Source organism: Anabrus simplex, chromosome 1, assembly GCF_040414725.1.
Source record: "Anabrus simplex isolate iqAnaSimp1 chromosome 1, ASM4041472v1, whole genome shotgun sequence".
Lineage (NCBI taxonomy): Eukaryota > Metazoa > Arthropoda > Insecta > Orthoptera > Tettigoniidae > Anabrus > Anabrus simplex.
In genome coordinates, this window is record NC_090265.1 from 430,460,846 (window position 1) to 430,477,050 (window position 16,205).

The 16,205-nt window shown below is 35.8% G+C and overlaps 1 protein-coding gene across 1 annotated transcript in view; it reads left to right on the forward strand.

Moving 5' to 3' along the window:
• The window catches only part of LOC136856903 (isovaleryl-CoA dehydrogenase, mitochondrial), a 56,906-nt gene extending 50,009 nt beyond the window's left edge, over positions 1–6,897 (forward strand). Inside the window, exons 7-8 of the mRNA XM_068226734.1 lie at positions 1,884–2,052; positions 6,226–6,897. Coding sequence (XP_068082835.1) covers positions 1,884–2,052; positions 6,226–6,359 — 303 coding nt within the window. The 3' untranslated portion in view covers positions 6,360–6,897. The remainder of the gene's footprint in view (positions 1–1,883; positions 2,053–6,225) is intronic.
• The last annotated feature ends 9,308 nt before the right edge of the window (positions 6,898–16,205 follow it).

The following is a 16,205-nucleotide window of genomic DNA, read 5'->3' on the forward strand; positions in this document are numbered from 1 at the left end:
ATAAAAAGTATTCCGCCATGAGCACCCATATGGAAGAGACTAGCCACAGTTTTACTACAATTGAAAAAGACCTTCAAATCTTGAAATACGTCAATAAAAGTAAACTTATGACAGAGTTTGAGAACATTTACATATTCCTAGACCAGCATTTTATCGGACATCAAAATTTAAATGATACTTCAGAAATTAAAAGTCCAATAATCGAGAAAATTCCAGAACTACTCTCTCTTTTCAATATAAATAATAATAACTTTACGAGAATCTTTAATTATACAACTGTTAATAATACAACAACTACTACTCTACTGCCCTCTCATGCGACACCCCCTCCACGAATACCCGACCCGCCCAAGGAATCGGTCACCCCTCCTCCTCACATGACTCACTCCCCGCCTCTACGTATACATACATACAACACTAGAAGCAGCAATAAGGTTACTCGCCAGTTTGCTTCACGCAGCCAACGTTACCGAACACCTCACACTAGTCCCAAGGGTAAGCCTCCTTTTTCAAATTCCCCCCCCCGTTTTAACATAACTTTATTTTTCCTCCCTTTTCTTTCATTCCAGATTTCTAACTCCAATTGTGCCATAATCTGCTCCATCCATCTCTGGTTTGCTGGAACTCTCCCTACTTTCAAGATTATAGTTACTCTTTAACGAGTCCACATTGGTGTCCTACGTTGTATACGATTAATTTTACTGCTAGCTTGTAAATACGGACTAGTTCAACTTGTATTTCCTTCTGGCATTGTGTTTGGCTCTCCTACAGAATTCCTAACTACTGGAGTTCACGTCATTTCAACCTTAGTTTCGTCGCCATGCGCCTTTTAACTGGTTCAGTTTGACTCGTACTATTCGATAAACTCTATTTCAACTTTTGTTTTTGCTCAATTTAAGAACTCCATCTTCAATAATTAATCCACGCTTCACGCATTGACATATATTTTAAGATCCACTATATCTATATTTTTTTTACTTTAACAACCTCATGATTGTTTTAACTTTACAGACTACCATCGTTCAATGTATTCCACTACAAATACTTGCTGTTAATCTGTACATATTGTTACAATTTCAAGTCTAATGTTATCATTTTACTTTTTATTATGGCATTGTCACTCTTTTAACATTTTTTATCATTTCAGCTCAGGGCCCTGACCTAATCTTTGTAAATTAACGGCTGATGATGTTCGCTATGTCAAACGAAACATGTTCCATTATTTAAGACACCTCATGATTATTTTATAATTCAATGAGTAATGTATTGTATTGAGTAGGTGGTTGTTAATAAAAGGATTTTATAATTTTAATATTTGAAGGGGCTGCTGAATCACACTGTATTTTATATTTGTAATGCCATAAATGATTATGATACTGAGTAAATCATCCTTAATGTTGACAGTATATGTTTTTACCACTTGGAACTTGTGTAATTTATATTTGTTTGAGAATTGATCATAATTCAAATGTTTTGTATAACACTACTGTCAGAATGAACTGTATTGTTCTATTTCTATAAATTGAGTGTAATAAAATGATACATTGTTGTAAACACTTACACAGTTTTCTTAAACTAGAATAGTAATTGGATTCACTCGTTGGAAGATTGACTCCTTTCTTACATGCAAAATAAGTTGATGATCAGATTCACCCCACCTCGTGAAGTATCCAACTAACAGTAGTAATTTGATAATAATTTGCAAACCAAGCATTAAGGGTGAGAATTATGTTATAAATTATTCAAGTTAGTGGCAGAGGCTCTTAACTCATGTCAGTGTGGAAACCACAGTCGATCTTTTGACCAACAAGGTAAATAAACCTTTGATATTCTATTAATTCTTACTGTAAAGTATAGGTTCCATTTTTATTTTCAATTTCCAGGGTAAAATTGCTGATATGTACACAAACCTTAGCGCATGCAGAAGTTACTTGTATAGCGTAGCTCGTGCCTGTGATAAAGGACAACTCCATCGGAAAGATTGTGCTGGTGTATTTCTGTACTGCAGTGAGAAGGCTACCCAAGTTGCATTGGATGCAATTCAGTGTTTGGGTAAGTTCATATTTATTTATTTATTTATTTATTTGTTTGTTTATTTATTTATTTATTTATTTATTTATTTATTTATTTATTTATTTATTTATTTATTTATTTATTTATTTATTTATTTATTTATTTATAATAAATATCTAAAAACAGACCTCTTAATTAGTAAAAATTTTTAATTTTTAATATTCCTTATCTCAATCGGCAATTTGTTATATGTTGCCATGGCAGAATATGCTGTACTTTTTATTCCATATCTCGAAGAAGATACGTGGCCATTTGTATCCGATCTGTTGACCTAGTTTGATAGCTATGAATGTTTTCCCTGTACCTAATTTCTGTGTTTAAGGAGATCGTACCATTTTTATATTTGAATACGGGTAGTGCTTCAGAATATGTCTGATGCATTCTGACAGGTAAGATGTTCGCATCCTCGTATATTTCAAAAAGTTGTATTTATAAAGTGATCATAAAGACCTTTTTTTGAAGTATTTCAATTTATTTATTTTCTATTGCATGTTTGATTCATTTGTTTGTTTGTTTGTTTGTTTGTTTGTTTGTTTGTTTATAACACAATAACAAACATGAAAATACAAAAGGACAAGAACAATCTCCACATCTTCATACACTGGCATCTGCAAATAGATAAGTGCTCTCCTCATTAATCCTGGTTCTTTAAGTGCTCTCCTCATTAATCCTGGATCTTTTACCACGTCTTCTCAGCCCCGGATAAGGTCATTTCTGCTTCTTAGCTTTATCAGGTGGGTGGGCTTCAACACTCATTGGGAGGCCATCTTCATATATCTTGATATGGGAACTCTAGGATAAGAAGAAATACGGTTGAGTACTCCCACTTCCCACAGTGGACTGTCATTTTGTTTGTCCTATTATGTGTTCCTTTTCTTGTTCCTATCTCTCTTTATATGACTTGATTTGATTTCTTTGTTCTTTTCCAATACTTATACTATTCTTCAAAGACTGTATATTGAGTTTTTGGTATTCTATTTGAGGTGCCATACCAAGTTTTTTTTTTTTGGAAGATTTGTGGGAAGAAATTTGGCTTCTGTCTTAGGGATGAGATTGTAGTGAAGCCCACCTCCTGATGAATAAATCCTGCCAAAGTAAAAAAATTCTCAATCTTAATATTTGATTGATTTGTTATAGCTGTGATGTAAAATCTCTGGTAGTGACTGTTCAGAGTCCTTCATTGGAAGGCAGTTTTGATAATAAAAAATAGTAACATACTGTAGTTTCAAACAAGTGTATTTTATTTTGTTTTGAAAATAGTTTTTCATATCTCTCTCTTTCTCTCATTAACTCTAGACTGTAATAATTATTGTTAAGTCATTATACAAGTCTATATGTCAGCATGTAACATAAGCTGCAGCAAACCAGTGAAGCAAAGTAAAAGTAGGAAACTGGACTGTGATCATTCTTCCATAGTTCTGACTGGATCTTGATTGTTCTTCCACAGTTCTATAACTTGATCCTATATCTCAGAATAATTTGGTGATTACTGAGGACCCTAGTAATAGAAAGCTAACTTGGCTACAAAATGTTTTTTTAATGGAACATTTATATTATACACTGTATTTATTATGTATTTCTTCTGTATTAGAATTTCATATCATTAGATGCATATTTAAACAAATCTGTTTCAGTTATTCAAGCAAATAGTGAAAATATTTCACTTCACTGTACCAAAATTTCAAACCATAAAATTTGCTATAATTATAATCCGACTTAAAGGCTTTTCAGTCTGTTGAACACCTAAGTTCAGTATAAATATTATGCTATAACATAGCTGTAAAAAATACACTATTAAACAAGGAATAAAAGCCTTTAAGTTGCATTTAACTGTGTTGACACTGGAAAGTATCATTTAATAAAGTAATGATAATCTGCATAACTTCATCAGAATTATATTGTCTAGATTGCCATATGCACAATTCTGTTGTTAACTAGCAGGTATCGCTTCTTTTCCTTCCATCAGTTTACTTCCCCACATTCTCTGTTCATTAACTTCACAGTCATATACAGCTGGGTTTCATTATCAATTTTTCTCATATCCTCCTCATTTGTCTCTTATTTCTCTTTCCTCTAAGAAGTTTCTATAAGATGTGCCCATCCCATTTCTTTAGGATATAGTAAACATTTATTCTCATCTCTCTTTTGTTTGTGTGCTTTATTTTTGTGTACCCCCATTAACCAGCATATTATGCCCCTCAGTTCTCTTTTTTGTCATATTATCTACATTTGTCCTCATTATCCCAATTGCATTACAAAATTCCTGTTGTAACCTCTTATTTTTACACTGTGAAGCAACTACTTTTACCGAGCAAGTGGCTGTGCCGTTTTTGTCATGTAGTTATCGGCTTACATTCGGGAGAGAGTGTGTTTGAACCCCACTCGGCCACCTTTTCCCATGGTTTCCCATTTTTACACCAGGCAAATGCTGGGGCCATACCTTAATTAAGGTTATGGATGCTTCCTTCCCACTCCTGTGACTATCCTATCCTTGCGTCGCTAAAAACCGTTGATGTGTCGGTACGTTGTCAAACCACTAGCAAAATAAAATATATTGCGACTATCCTTGAAAGCAAACGGTCATGTGACTTTCCTATCCTTGCATCACTGAAAACCTTTGATGTGTCAGTGCGATGTCAAACCACTACCGTAGCAAAAGAAAAAATATATATAAAAGAATTAGCTATGATTTTAAATATTTCTGCCTCTGTGGCTCAGACGGCAGCGTGTCGGCCTCTCACCGCTGGGTACCGTGGTTCAAATCCCGGTCACTCCATGTGAGATTTGTGCTGGACAACGCGGGGGCGGGACAGGATTTTCTCCGGGTACTCCGGTTTTCCCTGTCATCTTTCATTCCAGCAACACTCTCCATTCTCATTTCATAGCATCTATCATTCATTAATAAATCACTTTGGGAGTGGCAACCCCATCGTACTAACAGCCTATATCTGCTTCATTCATTACATCCCTGACCCGGTCAATGACTGGAAAACAGGTTGTAGGTTTTCATTTTTATTTTTCATTTAAATATTTCTAAGAATGATCCTTGTGCTGAACATGAAATGCTTTAGCATTTTATTCTTCTGTTACAGACAGACAGACAGACAGACAGACAGACAGACAGACAGACAGACAGACAGACAGACAGACAGACAGACAGACAGACAGACAGACAGACAGACAGACAGAACTGGAAACAAAACAATGAATCCATTAAAACAGACTTTCAGCTTATTAGGTTAGACTCAACTTCTCTTCAGTACATACTCTGCACAACCTAATAAGCTGAAAGTCTGTTTCAAGTACAGTGCAGTCATAAAAGCTAAATATTCAATGAATACCATCCTTCAAAATTGAAAGTTAGAGACCATAAAAGAAAAGACTTGTCCTTGTTTACCACTGATAAAAGCTTCTCCACATACTCAGATCCATTTTTTGATCCATAATGCTGCTGCTGCTGCTGCTGCTGCTGCTGCTGATGCTGATGATGATGATGATGATGATGAGCATGATGATGGTTGACAATACTGAAAAATCTAATAGATTGAGAAATACTGAATGTTGTGTACATACTATGAACTTTTTTTGTAATCAAGTTGCTTTTGTTGTTGTTGTTGTTGTTGTTTGATTTCTTTTTGTGTTTATTCCATATTGGGAATGATTTTGCTGTTGGCTTGGCACCAGGTACCAATTCTTGTATGCAAATATTCCATAATGTACTGAGAAGGCAGATGAAAAATAAAAATGACTGATCTTCTGGTCTCTATTGAAAGCAGCATGGTGTGTTACAATTTACACTGCTTAAATATTCTAAGTCATCATCACTTCTATAACCAAAAATAACAACAATGAATATAGTAGTAGAAATAAAATAATATACAATAGGTATATACAGTATCTTCATTTATACATAGAACAATTTCTCCATATGTAGAGGCTGTTTTACAAATGTCAGGAGAATAGGAAAAGTAATTTGGTGAGGGCAAGTTTCTTTGAGACAAGTGGGTATCTCAGTGTAAAGAGAATGACTATTAGTCAGTTTAGTGAAAACATTTAATTTAAACTACTTATATTTGAGAACTTTAATTGGTATGTTTGAAAGACCTATTTGACTTTCCTCTCTTTGTAATAATACTTTCGATTTTCATATAGGTGGGAATGGCTACATTAATGACTATCCAACTGGTCGATACTTGAGAGATGCCAAACTATACGAGATTGGAGGTGGTACCAGTGAAATACGAAGATTGGTTATTGGACGTGCTGTGAATGAAGAGTATTCATGAACTTTACTAACTTATATTAGTTTCCAAGTTTTTTGAATTGTGACATGTTTTGAAGTTTTCCAAATCATCCCTTTACTGATGAATATTTTTAATTTCATTGATAAATTGTTAATCTTCTGTTGCCAACATATCTGAATTAAGCAGATATTACTTTCAAAAGAGGCAAACAACAAAAATATACCAATTTTCTACAGTAATTGCAAAACAGGGGGAGTAAAATAAGCAAAGTTTGCTGGAAAATTTCCTTTACCAGTCTAGAATTTTATTTCATCTTTGCCTGCAAATCAATTTGGTGCCCCAAAATTTGCCACAGTTCTGCTCGTACTTGGAATCTTTTCCAGTTTTATTACAGATTTTTATTCTTTATACCTACAAGGACAATATTAATTGTCTTTGACTTTTTTCCAAAGGAATATTTTATATTCTTATGATTGAGATGATATGTTTATAATGTACCTGTGATAACCATACCGACTGAATCCAACATATTTTTATATGATGATTTTCAAATAATTAGTAACAATTTATATTTAAGGCATTTGTAAGATTTTATTTCCACCCTTCTTTCCCTTCATCCAAGATCAGTATAATTATGATCTTTAAATTCATGCGTGATTCATCCAATTCATATAAAACGGGTTTTACCATCTGATATCAATCAAATCAAAATCTCTTTATTTGCAAATGAGATGTCTACCTCGGTGGCAAATGGTACACTAAAATACATTATTGTCAAGCACCAAATATTAAATTAACAAGAGAAGAAAATTTTCCTATAATACAATATTATACAATTTATGCTAACAATTTTTTCTATTAAACACACAGCTCATCCTTAATAAATTTATATTGTGTACAAAATTCTATTTATAATATCTCCTGTACTACTTGCAAATATAGTCAACTGATATGCAGTATGTGGAATTACTTCAGATGATACTATACAACTGGTATAAGATTAAAATTTACATTGGATTTATTTACTTTCTTTTTTACCCATTCTGGAACCTAAGTAGCATAACGACCTGCTTCATCTTAACCAGACCTGCTTTTGCCACCACTTTTCAGAGTTCCTGAAGGGCCTTCACAGCTACCGTAATGGTCCCAGGGCCCTCGAAGTTCCCACTGTACTTCACCCCTACAGGCAGTCCCCTACTTCGGCTGTCCAAACTCCTTTGACCAGGAGATGGAATTAATTTATTCACACACATTTTTTATTTACATTAACCTGCACTGGTCGAATGCCCTCTAACATTTCATTTATTTTCTCTGTTGCTGTTTATTCTCTTCTTGAATATCTATACAGATTTTGGAAAAGGATCAAACACTACCCCTGGTAAACTGTTCCGCTCCTTCACACCCTTCCCAATGAATGAAAATTTACCCCAATCGCTTCTGCTAAAATTCCTTCTAATTTTATATTTGTGGTCAGTTCTGCCGATATAATTATTTTCCAACTGAAGCCTCTCACGGATATCTCCCCATGCTTCTTCTCCTGTATAGGCTCTATATAATCCTCTAAGTCTAGTTTTCTCCCTTCCCTTGCTTAAAGTTTCCCACCCAAGTTCCTTTAACATTTCTGATACACTACTCTTTCTCCTGAAATCCCCTGTTACAAATCTTGCTGCTTTCCTCTGCACACCATCTATTTCTTTTATTAGGTATTCTTGGTGAGGATCCCAAACACTGTTTGCATATTCCAATAATGGACGAACCATACTTAAGTAACTTTTCTCTTTTAATTCTTTGTTGCATCTTTTAAGTAGCCTCATCATGACATGTAACGATCTGTATGCTTTCCCAACAATGTTATCCACATGACCCTTCCAGTGCAAATTACTTTCAAATTTCAAACCTAAGTATTTGCACTTGCCATTTTTTGGGATAACTACCTCATCCAAAGTATATTCAAATTCAGTTTTAAAACTCCTGTTTGTAAATGTTGTAACAGTTGATTTGCCTCCATTAACCTTCATATTATTCTCTTCAACCCATTGTTGGATACTCTCAAGGTCCCTTTGTAATTCTGAACAATCCTCAGTGTTATTTATTTCCCTGTAAACAATGATGTCATCTGCATACAATCCTATTTTCGATGTTATATTATTCCCTAAATCATTTACGTATATTAAGAAAAGTAACGGACCAATTATACTACCCTGTGCAATTCCCTACCAAATTTTCTCTTCCTGCGATACATTATTTCCTACTTTGAATTTCTGAACCCTTGAATTTAGAAATGTTTTTATCCAACATGTAACCCTTACGTCCAATCTTATTCCCTCCAATTTCTTTAATAATATTCCATGTTCCACTCTATCAAAGGCTTTGGAAAGATCTATGGCTATGCAATCTAACTGGCCTCCTGAATCCAATTGATCTGATATGTGCTGCTGAAATCCCACCAGTTGTGCTTCACAAGAAAATTTCTTTCTAAATCCATACTGGCTCCTCATGAACCAATTTTTATCATCACATATCCCTCTGATGTACTTTGATATTAAACTCTCCAGTATTTTACAAACTATACTGGTCAGGCTGATTGGTCTGTAGTTCTCTGGTTTCCTTTTATCACCCTTTCCTTTATAAATTGATATTATTATAGATTCCATCCATTCCTTTGGTATTACACTATTATTTATGACATAGTCAAAGAGAAATTTTAAATAAGGCACTATGTACTTCCTGCTGCTTTTCCTTGCTGAAGCAGTTGGATTTCTCTGAAAATATCTTCATTTGTGATTGAGAAGCTTCTTGTTTCCCTCTGTGTCTCTCCCTCTCTATCTTCTGTTTTGGTTTCCAACTCTTGACAATCATCTACTGAATCTCTAAATTCCCTACTAAATAGGTTTGCTTTCTCAGTATCTGTTAAATAGTGTTCACCCCCTTCTCCCACCATTGTAGGAATTTGGATTCCTTTTCCTTTTTGATTCCTGGTATATGAATACAGCTTTTTCCATTTCCCTTTGTGGTCATTACCCTCTTGAAGTATGCCATTCATATAATTCTCTTTTGCTTCCTTTTTCACTCTATTCAGTTCCCTCATTAGCTGTTTCTAGTTTCTCTACTCTCCCTACCCTCTTTGATTTTCCTGTTTACTATTCTACATTTTCTTTTTAATTTTCTTATTTCCCTTGTATAATAAACAGGGTCTGAGGTCATTTTACCCTTCTTAACAGGTACAAATCTCTTCTCTCCTTCCCAAATGATTCCTTTAAATTTAGCCCAAAGTGTATCCACATTACTCCCTTTGCTTATTCAATAACTGAATTGTGATTTAAGGTAAGTCCCAAATTCATCAACTTTAGTTTTTCTGTACAATTTCTTGTCTTGTATGACCCTCGTATTAAGCCTTTTTGGTACCAGTCCTACATCCATTATTACAGCCTTATGGGCACCTATTCCTTCAATTACCTCAGTTTTATCAACAATTTCCCATGGTTTAACCAAGAATACATCTAGTAAGTTATTGAGACGAGTCGGTTCTTGTACTACTTGTGTAATTCCTCCCTCCCAAATTAACTTATTTGCCAGTTTCTGTTCATGGGCTTCACTTGCAGCTCCATTCCATTCAACTTCAGGCAAGTTTAGATCTCCCCCAATTATTACCATATCATTGTTATTGTTTTTATGAGTATAATCTATTATTTTCTCAAATATTTCCATGTCTCTTTCCTCTCTTCCAGGCCTGTATGTTCCTATAATTCCCACCTCCTTCGTATTATCACAAACTAATTTTATCCCTAATATTTCATCTCTTTCATCAGTAAACCATTCATGTGAACAATAAGTTTCCTTCACCAGAATAAACACCCCCCCCCCGTCCCTTTTTATCTCTTTGGTCTCTACGATAGACTGTGTACCCTTCTGGAAATACTTCTCTATTACCCACCCCTTCTCTCAACCACAATTCCACTCGTATCACCACATCAGTCTCATAAGATTCCATCAATGTACCAAATTTTAATTGTTTATTTACTACACTCTGACAGTTTACCAGGAGCAATCTCAGACCCCCTCCTCCCTAAAACTTGACTGTTGCAATTGGATAACTTGAAATTCCTTACTTTTCTGAGTTTCATTTTCTAGTTGACTGAGCCAGCTTGAAGTACAGCTGGCTCTTTCTACTAGTTTTCCTGGTCAGTATTATAACTCAAGGGAGTTGCCTTTTTTACAGTACATATCTTAAGATTAATAAAGTCTAGAACAATATTTGCTATCTTTCGTTTACCTGAATTGTTTAGATGAAGGCCATGCTTTGTGTAACAGTGTCTCTCGAAACTGCTGCTATCTGTGCTACCTGTGTATTACGAAAATGTTTACAAGTTTTAACCATATCTGTATTAACTTTGTCCACTTCAATGCTCACACACGAGTCTCTAATCAAATCATGCCTGTGGGGCACGTTCACTACAAAGATGTTAGTGTGAGTCAGCTTACCTAGTGTACTTTTAAGTTGAGAAATGACATTCTTAGCGTCGTTGTGAGCTACGGCGTTCGTCCCGCCAATGATCACTACTGCATCACGACTTCCGAGATTTCTTGCTGCCTGTTCTGTGTTTTCCAATACCTTCTTGATTGGGGCCCCAGGATAGGTGGCGGCCGATGCTGCAATATCTTCATTGTTCATTTTCTCCGCAATTCCCCTCGCCTGGCTATCAGCAAATATTAGAATGTTCGACACTTTCGCCGGTGCAGTGTGTGGGATTTTAGGCCTAACTTTGCCGCTTCTCGTAACGGATTTTGCACTATACGTTTGACTGCTTCCCATACGGATAAGTCTTTGCCAGGGCTGAAAATCTATTTTTGGTGTCAATTACAAAGTTGTACTTATTTAACTGTACAATATATTTATATACTGTACAAAATGCAGTCAGAAAGTTGCCATCTTCATGTTACATATTTGAAAGTTGGTGTAAACTTTAGTCCTCTAGGCGTCACCTATCAAGACACCAAATTTCTCTTGTCTTTTTATCATCTTCCTGATGTCGTAATTGTGGAACTCATCCACCTGAGCTCCAAACCACATCTCCACTTCCTTAGTCATGATCTGCTATCAAAATGACTTCAAAAAAAAAAAAATTGTGTGGTGGATGCGGCATGATGTCAGAGCTGGACTACTGGACAAGGAAGATAGTGTCATCAACTGTATGAACAGGCACAATGTTATGAAACAAATGGACATCTCTGTAAAGCATCTGGCAACTTTCAGGCTTGATTCTTTCTTGTAACTTCTGGAGAAGGCTTTGGTATTGTGTGGAGATCTTAGTTGTTCCAAGCCAGACATTATGACCATGAGGAAGGTAGTCAATAAGTATGATTCTGCAGCAGCCCTAGGAAATGACAAGCTTGAGTTTTCTTGTAGAGGATATCAATATTACTATCTTTGATTTTGGCACTCTGAAATGTTTTCATTGCTTGTTCTGGTTTTAAATTATGAAATTATAGAAATACTCCCGATAATTGTCCACAGTAACTTATTGACAAAAATAAAATCCATTAGCACTGCAATGAATGGGACTGCCTAGGCTAAATTCTGCTCATGAAATGGTAAGAGTATAGTGACTCTATATGTACAGTGTGGCCAAGTCCAGTCCAGCTGCCATGTTTTAGCCAAATACTTAATCACCTGATAGATGAAGGAGAGTGATATGATTTTTGTTTCAATAAAGAAATGTTGATAGTTTTAAGATGTTATTTATTTTTCTTATACTGTGAGTATAAATCAGTATTTGTCATATTCAGAGTCTGACTACCTGACATAAGACTTCAAAATTTAGATTTATTCATGGTATACAAAAAATCACCATTATTTAGGTTAGAAATTTTGTGTTCGTATGTAGGCCTATAATAACATTTATAAATACATGTGGCATAAAAGAGCATACTCGTTGTCTTGAATAATGAATATGATGACTTTAAAGTCAGCCTGTATTTAAACAAAAACTTTTAACAATATCATATTTCTGGTTACATGGTTTTGCATATCAGAATATACTATACAGTATCATCAAGCTATACATAGAAATATACTTTTCTTTATGTATGACTTATTGGTATGTATATAATCTTGACACACACAGAAAATAGGAAATAATTATGAATAGTTAGGCCTGTATTAGCTAATGGGTAGATGAAATATTACCTAGTTCCATATTTGAGTTAACATAATATACTCTACCATTCTACTCATGGTACTAATATAACTAATAACAAAAACCTGCTACTCTTTAGTGGTGAAAACAAGCAACTGCCATGGTCCTGGGGTAGTTGTGAATAGTGCTCTGTTAATGACGGCAATGGTTTGATCCCCGCAATCAGCAATTAAATATTGGTACCACTATACAGTATAGTTTATTACCAGACAAGTTGTCCATACGGTTAGAGGCGTGCAGCTGTGAGCTTGCATCCGGGAGATAGTGGGTTCGAACCCCATGGTTGGCAGCTCTGAAGATGGTTTTCCGTGGTTTCCCATTTTCATACCAGACAAATGCTGGGGCTGTATCTTAATTAAGGCCACGGCTGCTTCCTTCCTACTCCTAGTCCTTTCCTATCCCATCGTCGCCATAAGACCTATCTGTGTCGGTGTGACGTAAAGCCACTAGCAAAAAAAAAGTATAGTTTGCGAAAATACTACTTGTTGCTCAGTGCAAACATGCAGTTGTTATTGTCCCGGAGTATTTGTATTCAGGACTCAGTTTCCAACCACCTGCAATTCGATACCCGTGATGTGCGACTAATTATGTGCCCTACTTCGGTTAGTACTAGTAGATGGTATCCCCAGTATTTTAAACATTCTGGTTGTTACTATCGGTTTTGCAAATATATTGTTGTTGTTGTTGTTGTTATCATCATATTTTTCTCTTACCACTCTTCCCATAACTTTGGGGTCATGTGTGCAAACTGCATAGCACATCTGGATTTGGCTGTGTTTTACGGTCGGATGTCCTTCCTGGCGCCAACCCTGTATGGAGAGATATAATCACTATTACGTGTTTCTGTGATGGTTTGTAGTGTGGTGTGCTGTCTGAATATGAAGAGGACAAACACAAATACCCAGACCCCAAGCCAGAAGCGATTAAAATTCCTGACGCGGCTGGGAATCGACCCTTTAGCCAAAGAGTAGGACTATTATTGTTATCATTATAATGTGTGGGAAAACTCAACTTGATTCTAGGCGGCACTTATAACCTGGTCCTTTAAGAGATGAATAGCCATAAAAGCTTAAATTTGAAAATATTTCCATCATGTTCCATCATATGATGAAAATGAATGAGAAAGTGACCTTTCTTGTAATGCTTGTTATGTACAGGGTTTTGACCAAACAGATATTTTTGGGGATATTTGGAAATTTGTGAAAAAATTATAATCGAGAAAATATCCATAATTTTTCCTCACACAGTAAAAACACACGAAATATACAAGATCAGAAATTATATTCCAAATAACTTTTGTTTTGTACAGATTTTTCGATACAGCAAATATTAACAGAGAAATCTGACTTTTACTGCCTTTGCTTCGTTAAAATTACTGACCGATTTTGTTATTATCGTTACCATAATGATGCACAAGACAATTTTACTGGTTACTAGGTGCGTCTTATAATGTGCTACTTTCAGAGCTGAAAACAAGCAGTTGTCCAATTTCATTTTAAAACTCTTTCCGGATCTGCTTCTGCATGCATACGCACAACAGCCTGGTAAAGTTTTCTTCAAAACTCAGACCTCAGAAATATGTACATTCACACACATTTCAAAACTAATAATACTAGATAATCCCCGTGTTTAATAAACACACATTTTCGGTACTATTAAAATTAAAACAGGTAGCTTACATTTCACTGAAATTGCATAAAGAGTGATCCTACCATGTGCGGAATACATACGTTTGAATCAATTGACGGGGTATTTGGCTAAAAGATGATGGAGCCACTCAGAATGAAGAACTCGTTGGACACACTGTACATATAGAGTTACTGTAGGTAAGAGAAGACAAGGAAACCATCTATTGAACACCATTAATATTTCTCTTTCATATTCAGATTTTGGTACAGATCAATCATCCATGTCGTATGCTACATAAAATATGTGGGAGGGGGGAACTTTTCTGTTTGTATTAAGAAAGTAGAATATTTTGAATCTTCCATCGCTACATAAGTAAAATATTGTCATTTCACATTACATAGCTGAAGACAAACTGATAGGCTAAGTAGCATAAATAGTAGAGCGCTGGCCTTCTGAGCTCAAGTTGACTGGTTCGATCTTGGCTCAGTCCGGTGGTATTTGAAGGTGCTCAAATAAGTCGTCCTTGTGTTTGTAGGTTTACCAGCACATAAAAGAACTTGTGTGGGACAAGATTTTGGCACTTTGGCATCTTCAAAAGCTGTAAAAGTACTTAGTGGGACATTAAACAAATAACATTATTATGAATAAACAAACAAACCAATGAATGAATGAACAATTCTAAAATTATGTCCTAAGGACCAAGTTTTGAGAATACTAGAGTCCACAGGTGTTATTGAACTATGTTTGGAGGTTTCTACTGGGTGATTTAATTCAAAGAAACTGGCAGCCGTGGTATCGGCTGAAGTTTGGTTTATGAAATACTCGAAGTTCTAGAAGTGTAGAGTCAAGAGATGATTGATTTCTCCATTGACATTTGTTCTGTTCTCCTTGGGAAGCATTTGTATACATTCTTGACTTTTCTTTTTTGAGAAAGTTCTCATTTATCATATGAAAAGCTTCACATGTCAGATATATTATAGGTGTGCCCTTTTTTCATTTTGAGGCAATGACAGGTTAGTCTTGTAGATGTGAAGACCAGAAGATCGACTACTATTTTATTACAAGTGCTCAGCTTCTTATTTCCCTCAGTATTTGACATGCAACTCATGTTGAAAGATATGTATTGCATTGCTTTTGGATATCCGGGCTGGCACGTCATGAAGTTTATAATTGCTTGTTAAAATGCCATTTGATAGTTAGAAATCACAGCCTCACGGTTACCTATTTAGCCTCACCAAAGTGAGAAGTGTAGCTTAAGATCAGCTGTGGATGCAAGTAACACATCTACATCTCCAGTTGTAGTGATTTTGCTCTGATTGTCTTTAGGTTGGCTCTATGGCATTGTGTGCTCACCAGCCACTAGATGGCACTGTTTTCAACGTCTGTGGTAGGTTTCAGCATTATCAGATCAGTACAGGTTGCGCTGTTGCGACATAAAGATGGCCGCATCACACTCTGCTTGCACCAAGGAAGAACAGCAGAACCATGGCTAATGTGCATATGTTTTGCAATGTCATCAACAGTCACTCATCTATTGTTCAGGATCATATCACGCACTTGTTTAATATTGGCATCAGTTACGGTTGCAGATGGAGGCCCGGATCATTCCTCATCCTTCACGCTCGTGCGACCCCTTTTGAACTGTTCAGTCCACTGGTAAACACATCGCTGTGGCAAAATATTGTCCCCGTATTGTGCTGAAAGTCTTCTATGAATTTCTGCTCCTGGTACACCCTCTGACCACAAAAAACGTATTATGGAACGCTGTTCTTTCTTGGTGCAAACAGAGAGTGGCGCAGCCATATTTATGTCGCTACAGCACAAGCTGTACTGATCCGATAATGCTGAAACCTACCACAGACGTAGACAATGGTGCCATCTAGCGGCTGGTGAGCACACAACGCCATAGAGACAACCTAAAGACAATTAGAGCACAATTACAGATACTTATTGACTTGCCTACGTATATTTATCCCACTGGGAAATGAGACGATCAATTCCAGTTTTGTAGAAAGAGGGTGGGGGAGCATTGCGATGTTTCCATTGTTGGCTTTGCCGTTTG